At 43.0% G+C, this 13,299-nt stretch overlaps 1 protein-coding gene across 1 annotated transcript in view; it reads right to left on the minus strand.

Annotated features, from left to right (window-relative positions):
- AACS (acetoacetyl-CoA synthetase) overlaps window positions 1–12,500 on the minus strand; it is a 43,070-nt gene extending 30,570 nt beyond the window's left edge. Inside the window, exons 1-4 of the mRNA XM_064168193.1 lie at window positions 12,228–12,500; window positions 9,099–9,202; window positions 4,730–4,850; window positions 1,752–1,865 (exon numbers count right to left, since the gene is read on the minus strand). Coding sequence (XP_064024263.1) covers window positions 1,752–1,865; window positions 4,730–4,850; window positions 9,099–9,202; window positions 12,228–12,345 — 457 coding nt within the window. The 5' untranslated portion in view covers window positions 12,346–12,500. The remainder of the gene's footprint in view (window positions 1–1,751; window positions 1,866–4,729; window positions 4,851–9,098; window positions 9,203–12,227) is intronic.
- Window positions 12,501–13,299: the final 799 nt, after the last annotated feature.

Here is a 13,299-nt window from a genome sequence, read left to right on the forward strand (position 1 = left end):
ATACATAGAGAGGAACTGGTGTCAGCCCTGATGTGACTTTTTTTACTTACAAAACAATAAGTAATAGCATATTAAATGCCCACAAGCAGTCTACAAAATAGAGTATGTGAATTTTTGTACACAGGAGGAGAAATTTCACTGCAGAGGGTATGCAGCCAGCATGCTTCACAATGACAAGCAGCATTTACAGAAAGCATTAAAAAGGGGTCAATAAAAACCTGACTGGGACTTTGGTTTCCTAATGTCCAACTTGCCAGCTATATGCAAAACAGTGCACTGTTTTCACCATGTCCTTGCAGCAAACACACAAACCCCACATGATGTACACAGAGGACAGACTGCAAGAAACAACATTTTTATTCTGAATACTCAAGTGTCTGTAAAGAGCAGGTTTTCCTATTCATGAGTTTGGTTTCAGGCTGCTGCTCCTTAACAAGTTAGATAGGAACATGATAGTGGTTAAGATAGAAAATGGAAATAAAATTAGAGCATCTCAAGTCAGTCTTCATTCAGATAATCTTTCCTGACTTCATTGGGTGATTCATACCCAGTGAAGGATTTAGCTCTAATTCTATGTAAAAAACAAGCCACCATCTGTGATAATTCAATGTTCAGTTATCAGTTCTTAGAATACTCACACCATATGCATGAAGCATGAGCTCCTCAGTATATTAGATATTTGCAGATTTAATTATAATGCAAACCCTTAAGTTTTTGATAGGAGGTTTGAGTTCTGGTCTGTGGTTTGTAACAAAGAGAAAACAAACCAAGTAGTTTCATCACAAGAAGTTGCATCAGAAGAATTTACACATACTTAGGATAATGGCCAAGTATTGCTGAAAGAACATAATTCCAGTTGTAAGATGGATAGGAACATCAGCACAACTACCAGGTAAAAGTGAAGGAGCCTCAGGGATATCACAGCTGACTTGCATTACATTGACAGAACTCCAGAGCATGTGAAGCAGAGAGATGAAGCAGCTCAGATGGAATATCAAAACCAGCCATTTAGAAATAAATGGACTGAGGCCAATTTGAGTAACTCCTTTCTATGCCTGGACTGAATACTGTAAGAGCTCTTTACTAGACAAAAAAGTGTTTATATATAAAAAGTCCACATGACAGTCTCATGATAGAAAATACTCCAGAAAATTCTGGGAATTTCTGCAAAGATCACAGGTTTCTAACTGCTGCTCTCTGCATTGATAAGACTTGAATGACTACTGCTCAACAGCTGTTCACTGCCCCACCATTCTGGAAGATGCTCCTTGCAAAGGCACTGGTGGCAGAAGGTAATGCAAATCCATTTCTTGAGAGCAGCAACTCAGTGCTTAGTGTTACCTGGGGCCATAGGGTCAGTAGCTGCCAGCTGGCACCAGAACCGCCATCCTGGGACTGTAATTTCCAAGATACTTGTGTCAATAAGCCAGACCTTTGTGTTTAGCTGAGCCTTGACTCAAAAGTCTCCATCACTTCTACTTCCACAGAAGGCTTATGAAGCAGACTGTAGTGAAGCTATGAACTTGGTCTTTTCCTTCTCCCTCCAGTGCTGGAGAGCTTGCAGGCTAACCCCATGTTTCCTCCCTTGAGGAGTGTATTTCATGCAAATGTAAATATAGCAGCATAAAAGCCTTTTCTTCAGAATGTTTCTGTCAAACAGTATTCCATATTCATGTTTCTATAACCCTGGCTACTCACTTGCATATTTCAAGAAAATGTCACCTCCTGTCCTTTAAAAAAAAGTTACTCACCCACAACTCTGTCTCCTACTTTTACTCCCATCTTCCTCATGGCTGCAGCATACAAAGCTACAGCTTGTCTCAGTTCTTCAAAAGTAACTTTCAGGATTTCTTCTTTGCCTTCCTCTGAGAAAAATGAGATTAAAAACACGAGTCAGAAATCATGCATTACAGTATTAGTGGCCAGTACAAATAACTAACTCTGGAAGAAGAAAAAAAAAACAATACAAAGCAGTTACAGGCAAAAAGTTTCCACTGATAATTACACTTTGGGCTTTTCAAGGTCTTCTTATGCTGGACTAAGCTTTTCTTTAATGGAAATCAAGTATTGATCACTAAAACTCTTTCAGTAGACACAAGGACACTTAAGACTGGAACTGACACCTATAAAAACAAATTGTTCACTGGAGCAAGGTGTGTTAAGAGCATTCATGACCAACAGCTTGCACTCACCAAGGCTACTTTCTGAGTTGAAAAGACTAACTTTCTTTTCCCTTTTTGCTACTTTTCTAATTAGGTCTAGGAAGCAGCACCAAGGTGCCAACTGTAGGCTTTACTGTAACAAGTCCCTCTTGACTAGAAACCCAGGCACATACAGTTATTAAGGTCTGACACTCAACGTGCTTTCTAAACATCCACATTTGCCAACATACCACAAAGCAAATAAGCTAAACTGAGCTCCATTCCCCTCTGAAAAGATCTGCAGGGTTTTTTCATTTTCATACTGAATGTCAGATGTTACCTAAGCTGTTAATAAATCACTCATGAAAGAAAATGAGCAAACCTAAACATTATAAAAGGCAAAGTTTGTCATCTTTAAAGTCCCTTCCTATAGTTTATCAGCATGACTTCTGTGAACCATTTGGCCTGTCCTATTTCCAGGATCCAGACCTTCTAAGGAAAACACACATGCCAAGGATGTCACAACAAAAATGTACTGCATGCCCTGGTATAGCAGCTCCTTGCAGAACAGTCACCAGTCTCATTTCCTTAAGAAGGGAACAGTACTTTAACCCTTTTGCCTTAGACTTCTATCCCAGTAAATTTGGATTTACATGGAGCAAGAGAACAGGTTGTGATGGGGAAAATGTCAATGCTGAGACTGCCAACAGATTCTGTCCCCACAGAACAACAGAAAACAGAACTCTGATCCCATTCCATGATTAAACCCCCAGAGAAGGGAGGCCCAAATGAGAGTCACAGTGGGAGTCAGTGACAAGTGCAATTGTTTAGAAAAGTCATATTTACACTCCTGTACACTGTTACACCCACTCAGCTCCCACAGAATGTGTGAATACACAAACCTGACACAGCTTCCCAAAACCCCACTTCGACCTAGCAGTGAGGGGTTAACAAAAAGTACTCTGACTTAAGAGATCTTAAGAAGATTAAATACAACAGAAGGTCATGAAAAGAAATGCAAGTGGAACTCTGTTCACCACAGAGAAGTGTTTGCTCCAGTACTGATACAGCAGTCAACTGGAAAATAATTTTGGTGTCATCATCTGTGATTACGCAGTACCAAAGTAGTGAGTTTCCAGTATACCCCATGACTTCCTAATGAGAAAAATAGATCTACAGGGACAATGGAATCACATTATCAACTTATTTGGTTTGACATAATTTCTTCAATAATTTGAACTGAAAGTCTTCAGCTCCACTACTTTGAGTTGCATGCTTAGCTTTTAACATTACAAAGCAATCATGTCAATTCCACATACATTTAGAGTTGGCTTACTAATCAGTGTTTGGCTTTTAGTTCTTGTACAAGATGTACTTAACTGCATTGATTTTTTTCCCCTCCACTAAATAATACATAAGCAGCTTTTCTAAGTCTCAAAATTTGAAAGCAATGAGTTCACTACTTTGAGGCCAGCTTTCTGTTACAAGCCTCATTTATACCAGACTTCATCAGATCAATTCTTACTATACCAAAACTGGATCACAGAATTTCCCCCATCTTCTCTGAACTGGTAGTTGTTGAATGATATGTTTCTTTCAATACATCTACACAATAAAATGCAACTGATAAGTACTTCTTTAGCAGTAAGCTTGCAGAAGAGGATTCTGTCATCTCACTTTTTAAAGAGCTATCAGGACAGCAATGCATGTAATTAAATAACAGAGCTCCATGTTCCAGAAACAGACTTTTCACATAATCAATCCATAGTTCTGCATAATTTTTCTCTAAGGAGCTGTAAGACTGCATTGTTTATTATTAAGGCATTAGGAAGCATCACCCCTTGGTCAGTCTCATGATAAGGATTAGGTCCCACAAAGGGGAGCTCAGAACAGAACTCTCTTAGGAAACACTCATACCTGCACAGAAGCTAATCCAATCTAACAGAGATTAGATTTTTTTTTTTTTATGTTAAAGTCAGCAGACATAGGGAAGGAACTCTGTGTTATCATTGCCATCCTCATTATGGTTACAGTGGAGAAGATTGAAGTCTGTGAAATCTGGTTACACTCATAAATTAAGACAGATCCTTAGTGTTCCAGGAAAGTGAAATTCCCAGTCTTCCATACACACAACTGTACTCACCTCTACTGTCAAAAGCAGAGCTCATTCCTACCTACACCCCAGGCAGTCTTTAGCATTTCTAAAGGCAAGAGGCACAGGAAAAGAGTAGGAAGAACAATATCGAGCAAGTGTGCCGAAAATACATCCTGAAGGCAAGCAGGAGGCAAATATTTGACAAATGTGAATTAGCAGCTCAAATATTGAGTGATGTCAGACACACCATGATCTCCACTACCTTAACACAGTTAAACAAATTCTAGGAAACCTGCATTTAGTTTGCCAAGATCTTTTCAGATCTTTATTCCAAAGCATGTTTTGCAGCACTGTGTCAGAGTGACTGGCTTGATTTTCCTCTTTTCTCCTCACCCAAGTGAGTTTATTTCAATGTTTCATAGAAGGAAGAACTGGTTTTTGAGACCAAGCCCTCTGAGCTATAAATAAATGCAAGCCATTAATTCTTTCTTACTTGCTGCATACAGTGCAATCTTGTCATTGTCCTTGTGCTTCAGAAGATTCTCTGCGTAGTTCAGACGACTTCCTTTAAACCACTCTGGGACATCTGCAATGCTTTTGGAGGTATCAACCACCTATAAAAAAAAATAAATACATTTCCTGGAAAAGTGTAATGTAATTTATTTTCCAGAGCATTGTACAGAAACCAGATTAATTAATTCCAAGCTCTTTATACACTCCACCAAGCAAGAAGCATTTCTCCCAGCTTACAGACGGCAAACAGACACTAGATCTGGTAATTACAGGCTGGAAAAGAGTAATTGTCAGCTGTTACCAGCAAAAACACTACAGCAAAATGGGACAGTTCTCTACTGATAGTTCTACCTTTGGACCAGCCTTAAACACACAAGTGAAGCAAACCATGATGACTACACCCAGACCACAAGATACACACAAACCACAGCACCCACTGTGGTTTTGCCTCAGCACTCACTGAGCTACATCATGTTGCAGTTCCCTTCCAGCCATATGCTCCAGTCACCCTCTTATAAAAACCCAAGTAGAGAAAGATGTGAGTACCCATTGATCTTCAGTATGGGTCACAAGGTACAGAACACCACTAGGAACCTAGACAGTGGCAATTCAAATTAACCCTAGACTGAAGTGTGCTGTATAGGCAAACACAACGAAGGTCAAATTCTTTATTCCAGCTTTAAGCTGCAGAAAATATTTAAATATTCTTAGGTTCATTCAGAGCTCACAGGTACTGCTACTACTATAAATACTGCATTACAAACAACCTAATAAGCCCATATTTTCAAAAAATCCCCATTTAGGGCTAAGACATGCAAAGAATTGGAAAATGCAATGGAAAGAAATCACAAAAATACATTCAGCTGAAAGGACTCCCCCCCCCATCTACTTGAAATAATAAAGCTTCAAACTATTAAGTTACTCTTTGATCAGTCACACTTTAGACTACATCTTTAAAGACAGTAGTATGTAAAGCGTCCCTTACCATTAGCCACAAAGGTAGGTAAATGCCTTGCAAAATGCACCACTCTTTAGAGATTCAACTGCCCAGCAGCAGTATCTTTAAATTGAAACCTTATTTATAGCCTTTTTTTTTTGAAAGCTTCAGTCTATACCCTCAGGTTCCCTCTCATGGACTGCTCATGCATTATAGAAGAAGCATTCTTCTGGATTAAGCAAAAGGCTATTCTAAAAGCTAGACAGACCTCAAAATGCTTCCTATTCCAGAAAGCCTAATATATGTGTGCTTTGAGATGTGCAGTGTGTGCATTACTGCAGGCAATCCTAAAATGCACTTCAAGAGTAAGTTAAAGCTCATGTGTAAGTGCTCTGCTGTATTACCTCCTTTCAGACAATTTTTCTAAAAATGGGAACTCAAAGTTTGCTCACAGCAGTTCACTAGAACTGAGTTACAACATTAAGTTGTCAACTCAGGCTGCAAAACCATTTTTTATACCAGCATATATTGTTGCACCCTTAAAATTGACTCATTACTGACTTCCTTAGCTTGAAAGGAAGTGAGTAGAATATTTTCAGCATTTTCCAGGATAAGAATCTACCATAACTATTTTTTCCTGAAGTAAAACACCCATTCAAAGAGCTCCACCAGATTAAGATGCTGAATTCTCACTTGGTGATTCCATTATTTTCTACACAGGTAACACAATTCCTAGTTGAGCCTAATCTCTCTGGTAGTGGTACTTTGTTATATGGACAACTTCATTTGTCTCTTAGGGAGAAGTTCTCAACAAGAAACAAACTCAAGGTCAAGTGGAGGATCACAGTTGTAGCAAGTCTCTAAAAATACAGAGCCTGGCAACACACCTTTCACTTCATCCAGTCCCAAATGCTCAGCAAGCCTGCAGTAAGGAAGTGCACTTTCTAGTACTGCAGTACATTAAATGAGTAAGGCTTCACTCCCACTCAGCAGCGTTAAGGCAGACGAGACCAATTTATGTGGTTAGGTGAACATCAGCTGCACTCCCACACCACCAGCTCCTGTTCTGCTCTTCACAGGAGCTAATCAGCCTCAGCAGCTACAAATAAGAATTACATTAACAATTGCCTCTGTCCATACCTCTATTGCATTTCCCCATCCTCTGCCATGCTTTAGAGACTCAGCTTGCCCTAAGCAAAGACCCCCGAGAATGGATTTTACCATTAGCATGAGGCAGGAAACCACTGCCTTACTGTGGCACATGTGATATTGTGCATGACCTGATGAGAAGAACAGCATGCCTCATGAAAACCTAGAGCAGACACTACCAAAATGCTCAGAGCAGCCAGCAACTCTGCAGGAACAGCAGCTGCTGAGGGCTTCTTGCAGCAAAAAAGAAAATAAGGTTGGGCTATATTCTTCAATCAAAATCAACAGCTACCTGTAACTTGACACAATGCCAATGCTGTCATGTCAGTATAGCTTTTTGCAGTACAATTATTTTCATTCTTTTCAGAAGTGACATGGGTATCAATTGCTACAGAATGACAAGAGCATATCTACATCAAATACTTAATGCCTTTACTGAAGTTGCAATAAAACATGGGCTACCCATACTACATGTTCAGGAAGTTTTGTTGGTTTGCTTAGAACAACCTGTGAAAGCAGAAACTGTTTCACTGGCTAGGAACAGAGAAGTAAACTAATTCACAAGGAGAAAGTTATTTTTCTGGAAGCATAATTACTACTTCCAATAAGCAGCAAGGATCAAAACGAGACTTTCAAAACAAACTTTTCATGTCTTCAGCTACCACAGAACAGCTCAGTTACTGCAACCAGCCTAAACCTAACCTCTAACTCTCCTTACATTCAACAGGAAAAGACCAATAGTAATGATCAAAGCAAGTCAGCTTTGAGGCTCAATGCTGAGTCACACCTTGAAGCTGACACTAGGCTGACAGCGAGGGAAAGTTAGAGGCAAACAGCAATACACACAAAGAGCAAATCAAGGTATCCTCTGCAGCAGCTGTCTATAAACTGACTCTTCCTCTCCTATTTTAAGATCTCACACCACAGCAAGACCCTCATAGAACAGGCACAGAGGGACCCAGAAGCTCACAAGTAGCCTAATTAGAGCCCTCTGAGACGTGCCCATCTTTTTGCTTCTTGGGAAACACACATTTTTTAGGCCACCATTATGTGCTTCAGACCCCCTTGTTGTTCACCAGCCACTGGTGACATCTGGAGTGGCAGGCTTCCAGAAGTACCAACCCTGCAAGGCAAGAGAAGAAGTGTTACTGCCCAGTCTGTTCATGAGTGTACAAGAGCTCCTCTGAACTGCTTGCTCAGGGCAATTTGTATCCATGGGGAAATTCAGAAATAGTCTCACTAACAGCACAGAGTGTCTAGAGAAAATAGAGAGCATCCAAATACAACCTGCATGGGTTTCTGAACTACCAGCTACAGGAAAAAACAACAATTAAGTGTTTACAATCTTCAAGCTACGTACTTCAAAAAGCAGGGTAGCTCTTACATACTTCTCAAGTCAATCTTCTAAAGTGTGGGTCACATTAAGACACCTGAGCATGCAGTTTCATGGCAGGATGAACTGCCTTATCTATCATATCCTACAAACGTTTCTGCTGCATGATGGGGAAAAGGTAAAAGAAACTTACCAATTCCTGTGCAGAACTGCCCATACTCTGAGTGTTCTTTGAACAGATGGTCTCCAGGGATTAAGAAAGAAGTCCAGTCATCTCTAAGTCTCAGGAAGGCTCCTCTACATCTAGCTTTTCAAATAATTGGTCCATCTTCCTCAGATGGAAGGCTGCAGAGTGATGCTGATATCCGAACACCACAAGTGGAGAAGGACTCTGGTTTTGCACTCCATTTGCAAGAGGAAGTGACCTTGATTTGAAACCACTGTGGCATAGCCTAGTATTCCACCTCTGAATACTCAGCCACTACCATTCCCTAAGATATTTCAAGCCCACATCTGATTGCAAAGGCTCCCATAACCAGTTCTACAATACTGGAGTGAAACAGGTGTGCTTATCAGGTAAGCTGACTCAGGGAATATAAACATGAACTTGACTTCATGCCAGCACTTACAGAGTCAAGAGGATATTCTACCAGAACAATCCTAAAGCAGAAGGCAGCACATGAGATCAAACAATCACAAGGACACTACAGCAGAACTGTTCAGGACAACAAAGCTTGGGTGTTTCACTGTCCTGTAGTGCACTGTATTTGCAACCAAACAACACCATCCACCACTCCAAGAACTTCAAGACTATACACACTTGACAGATTCTCCATATCACTCGCAAGAGGTTCCAGGAACAGGCCAAAGGACTGATTGTAAAACTGGTTTATTTCCCCTTTGTGATTGTTAAGATAAGCATACACTTACCTCATCATACAGGCGAGAGCAGACAATGTTACTGTACTTCCAGAACTCTGCCCAGAAGTCTGAGAAGGATTCCACCGACCACTGGTACAAGTCATTGTAGTTGGCTAGAAGTAATAGAGACCAGATTGCATTATGCAGAGATTTACAATGAGGCAACCCACAATCAGGGATATCCCAGATAAAGAAAATTTGTGGCTAAAGGAGCCAGCAAGACAAAACTGATTATGTTACATAGAGCAGACCATTTCTGCTCAGGGCAAGTGACTGCAGCATCAGCAAACAGTCAGCCTGAGTATTTGAACAGATGGCATCATTTCACCTGACTGTTACAAGTCATTTGTCACCACAGACAAGGCTCTTTTCTAGTAGCTCTGAGCAACGCCTTCCTGCCCCCAATTTAGTTAAATTGAAGGCTAGACATTTGCTGACACTTTCACTCCCTATCACGTTAGCAACATACAGCTTTCATAGAGCAAGAGATAAGTCAGTCTTCCTCACAAGGGACAGCTGCTCTAGTCCAGGACCAAAGACCCCTGACAGCACGGTAACACAGAAATTACCTAACCCATTACCTAACTGTAAAGTCAACAGCACTGTTAAAGGAAGCATGCATTATTCTTCTGTAAACATGGGGGCTGGCAGATTGCACCTTACCTCTTCAAATTGAAACAGCATAAAGTGAAGCAATATGTTTACTAGATGGATACTAAATTCACGACCTGACATTGAAAACATGGAAATGAGCAGTTTAAGTCCCACACCACTGAGACACAGAGTAACTTGAGGACTCCACAGCAAAAAGGACAATAACTGCAGCCAAGCCCTCAGTAGCAGCTTAAAGTGACATTCCCAAGTCACATCCATGACACGTGAAGTTGCGCCAGCAACCAAACTAAAGACAAGTATCTGTCATCAGTGACAGTAGCAACAGTTTCCTGCTCTGCCCACTGTGGTTCCTATTTGATGCTTTCAGCTAAACCAAAGCAATTTTCTCCAATCCGCTTTGGTTTATCATCCTGTTATCCAACTGACTGCTTCAGAATTCATCTCTGCACCCTCTTCCTGAAAGGAGCACACCTTCCAGCTTTACAAGCTAAAAGCATTCAAAGCAATCTTTAAACTTACTCACACTTGATCTGTGCAGCTGATTCCCACCCAGTCTGTCCCTTCCATAGCTTACTCCACTAATCTTTTCCACTGATGCAAGATCACTTCCCTAGGGGTTACCAACATAGCAGAAGCAAAGGTAGAGATTCTTCTCCATAACTCGTTTTTTGTTTGTGTTGCCACACTTGGCCTACCATATGCTTATTTTTACACTCCTTCCAAGTTTTTCTTCACTATTCTGTACACCCCACATCGAATGGTGTGGAGATAAGCCTTCATCAAAGGAAAGTTCAAACATCCACCTCCTCCTTCAAAAAACAATTGTGCCACATGCTCCAAACCATTTGATAAATGCAAATAGCTGCAAGTCACCACTAATTTGCTTCCTTACCACACAAACAGTTGGTTCTGTCTTATCTATACAGTTCGTCTGCAAATAAGCGTTAGCTGCAAGCCCTTCGGGGCACAGGCCTGTTATTCAGCAATTAAATGTTACACCTGGTTACTGTATTTTTTGGGTTGGGCAGAGCCATATTGTTTATAGCATTACCCTTACTTCTCCTCAGTCAGCCCACATCTCATTGTTGAAGAATCCATTCTTAACTGTTGAATAGCACACAGGGCAATGAACATCAGTTCAAATTTAATAGACATTGATAAAGGTTTCTGTATTTGCACAAAAATCCACTTTTGAATGGAAACAGCCACTTGGCAATGGGATGAAGAGTTCTATTTGTTATAGCCATACTCATGGGCAGACCATGCAAAATTGTGCTCAGCCTCGATCATGAGCACCAATCACATTTTTCTGTTGAGGAGTTAGCTAAAGACCTGTACTAACTTGCTTCCTCTACAGGAGAGTTTGATGCCTCGCTGGCCACAGCAGAAAGCTTCAAATCAAGGTGCACTACTGTTTCCAGACATGAACTGCTAGAAGCACTAGATACACTGCAACCGTTCTAGAATGTTGCCACCTATACCACTGGCACAATGCCACCCAAGTGACAAACTTGTCAGGCCACTTGCCATAACTACTCCTTCCCATCCCCCATCAGACAAATTATTACAGGAAAGTTACACAAATGACTCGATGCCCAAGCACTTCGGAAGGACACCATAGTCACAACTGCAGGGTTCAACACCCACAGGCACTGAAGTCCATCTGATTCACTGTGTAACCGAGCCACACAGCCAGGCCCACTGACTCACGATATCCTTAAGACATCACCTGCAGACACCAGAAAAACTATCAAGGGTGAATGACACTTCTGGAGGCCCAACCCAAATCAAAGCCAGTCTAAATCAAAGCTGACAGGTGGTTTCCAAGTCAAAGGGCTGCAGACCTATTCACAGTCATTTAAGTGTTTGAGTGAGCATGCAGCAGAGCTTGATACTCAAGACCTTAAGCAGATGCACAGCAAAAACACCTTCGTTTCTACCACCAAAACAACTTATGCATCACCTTTCACTCCACAGCATACTTAAATACTACAAAAAAAACCATACTCTTCATACAGATGAGCATGACTTTACCTCAAGCCTCACACACACCTTCCCTCCTGCGTTCCCTGAAGACACTAAGCCACTTTAGTCCTGCTGCTCACGCCAGGAAAGCCCTGCACACAGGCCCTCAGTTACACACCTGAGCAGCCAGGAGCATACCGCTGGTACCAGAGTCGAGGCCGCCCGGGCTGACATCCAGCAGCAGCAACTGATAAGGCTGTTTGCATTTCCCATCAGCGTGTACCTTCACACTAAGCGAGATGCTGCGCCAGAGGCCTCCGTAGAAGGCACAAGCAGAGCATCTATCTCGCAGTCAGGACCACTTTGTGTTCTTCTGTCCCTGAGCGAGGGGAGCTGTTCAGGCACCCCACAGGCACCTTGGTCCCTCTCTAGCGGTAAGGCCAGCCCTGGGTATGCGGAGTCTCGGGGACACAGAAACGCACCAACCCCCATAACCAAAGCACGACCCCGAGCAGAGCCTAAGGGCCTGCCTGCCCGCCCGCCCCGCCCGGCGCTCACCCAGGCGGAGCCCGCAGCTGTCGGCCACGGCGGCGCGGAACCGATCCATGTGAGTGTTGCGCTTCGTGTCGGGCTCCCACATCACCTGCGACTCCATGATCTCGGGCTCTCGGGACATGGCTGCAGCAGCAGTAAACGAGCGTACCAAGTCACCCTCCGTCCCGCGGAGCACGAACCGCGCCTCCACTACACCCCGTCAGCCCTGTCTGCAGGGCCCCTCCTACGAGCACACGTTTTAAGCACCTCGTCCCTACAGCCTTTCTCATTTTGTAACCTTCCGCCTGAGAGGAAAAAAGTGCGGGGCATTGCACCCCGGCCCCGCCCGCCGAGGGGGCGGTGAGCACGGCTGAGGCGGCTCAGCTGAGGCGGCTCAGCTGAGCCCCGGCGCCACCCCAGTGGTCCGCGTCTGGAGAGCGCGGGGTCACCCTCCGTGTCGGCCACGCTCTGGAGAATGGGGGGAGGAACTATCGGTGCGGAATGAATGGGGCGCGGCTGGCGCCTGGCCACGGTGAGGCCCTTCGGCACCCAATCTGCCCAGCAGGCCCTCGCCTCAGGCTACCGCGACCCCCCCTCCCCCCGCCTCCTCCCGCCAAGGAGAGACTGCGGCGTGTCCCCAGCGGATACCGGCGAGCGGCTACCGCTTTGCGGTTATCAGCGGATCTCTGCAAAATCACTGCCGCTTTAGATGTTTTATCCCAGAGAGGTCTGGAGAAGCCTTCGCTGAGAAGTGTCTTTGACCCAATAATGAGGCAAGAAGCACACTTCCCCGAGGCCTTGCTATCCTTTTGTAAGAGTCACTGTCTGTGTCTTGCACATTGGAATAAAATTGATTGCTTCTCTTTCTACATGTACGGCCTTCATCTCACCAGCACTCACTGTGTGGCAACAGACAATCTTAGCCAAGAAGTGGTGATAATTAAGTGCTTCATGATGTCCCTATGTACATATATGTGCTGCTTATGTAACTTACTTTCAAGGTCATAATTTCCCTTCTGTTCATAGAGGTCTCAAAAAAAACCCAAATTTGATGGCAAATCGTACAGGCATACAGTGCAAATACAAGAGGGAAAAT

Source organism: Pogoniulus pusillus, chromosome 30, assembly GCF_015220805.1.
Source record: "Pogoniulus pusillus isolate bPogPus1 chromosome 30, bPogPus1.pri, whole genome shotgun sequence".
Classification (NCBI taxonomy): domain Eukaryota; kingdom Metazoa; phylum Chordata; class Aves; order Piciformes; family Lybiidae; genus Pogoniulus; species Pogoniulus pusillus.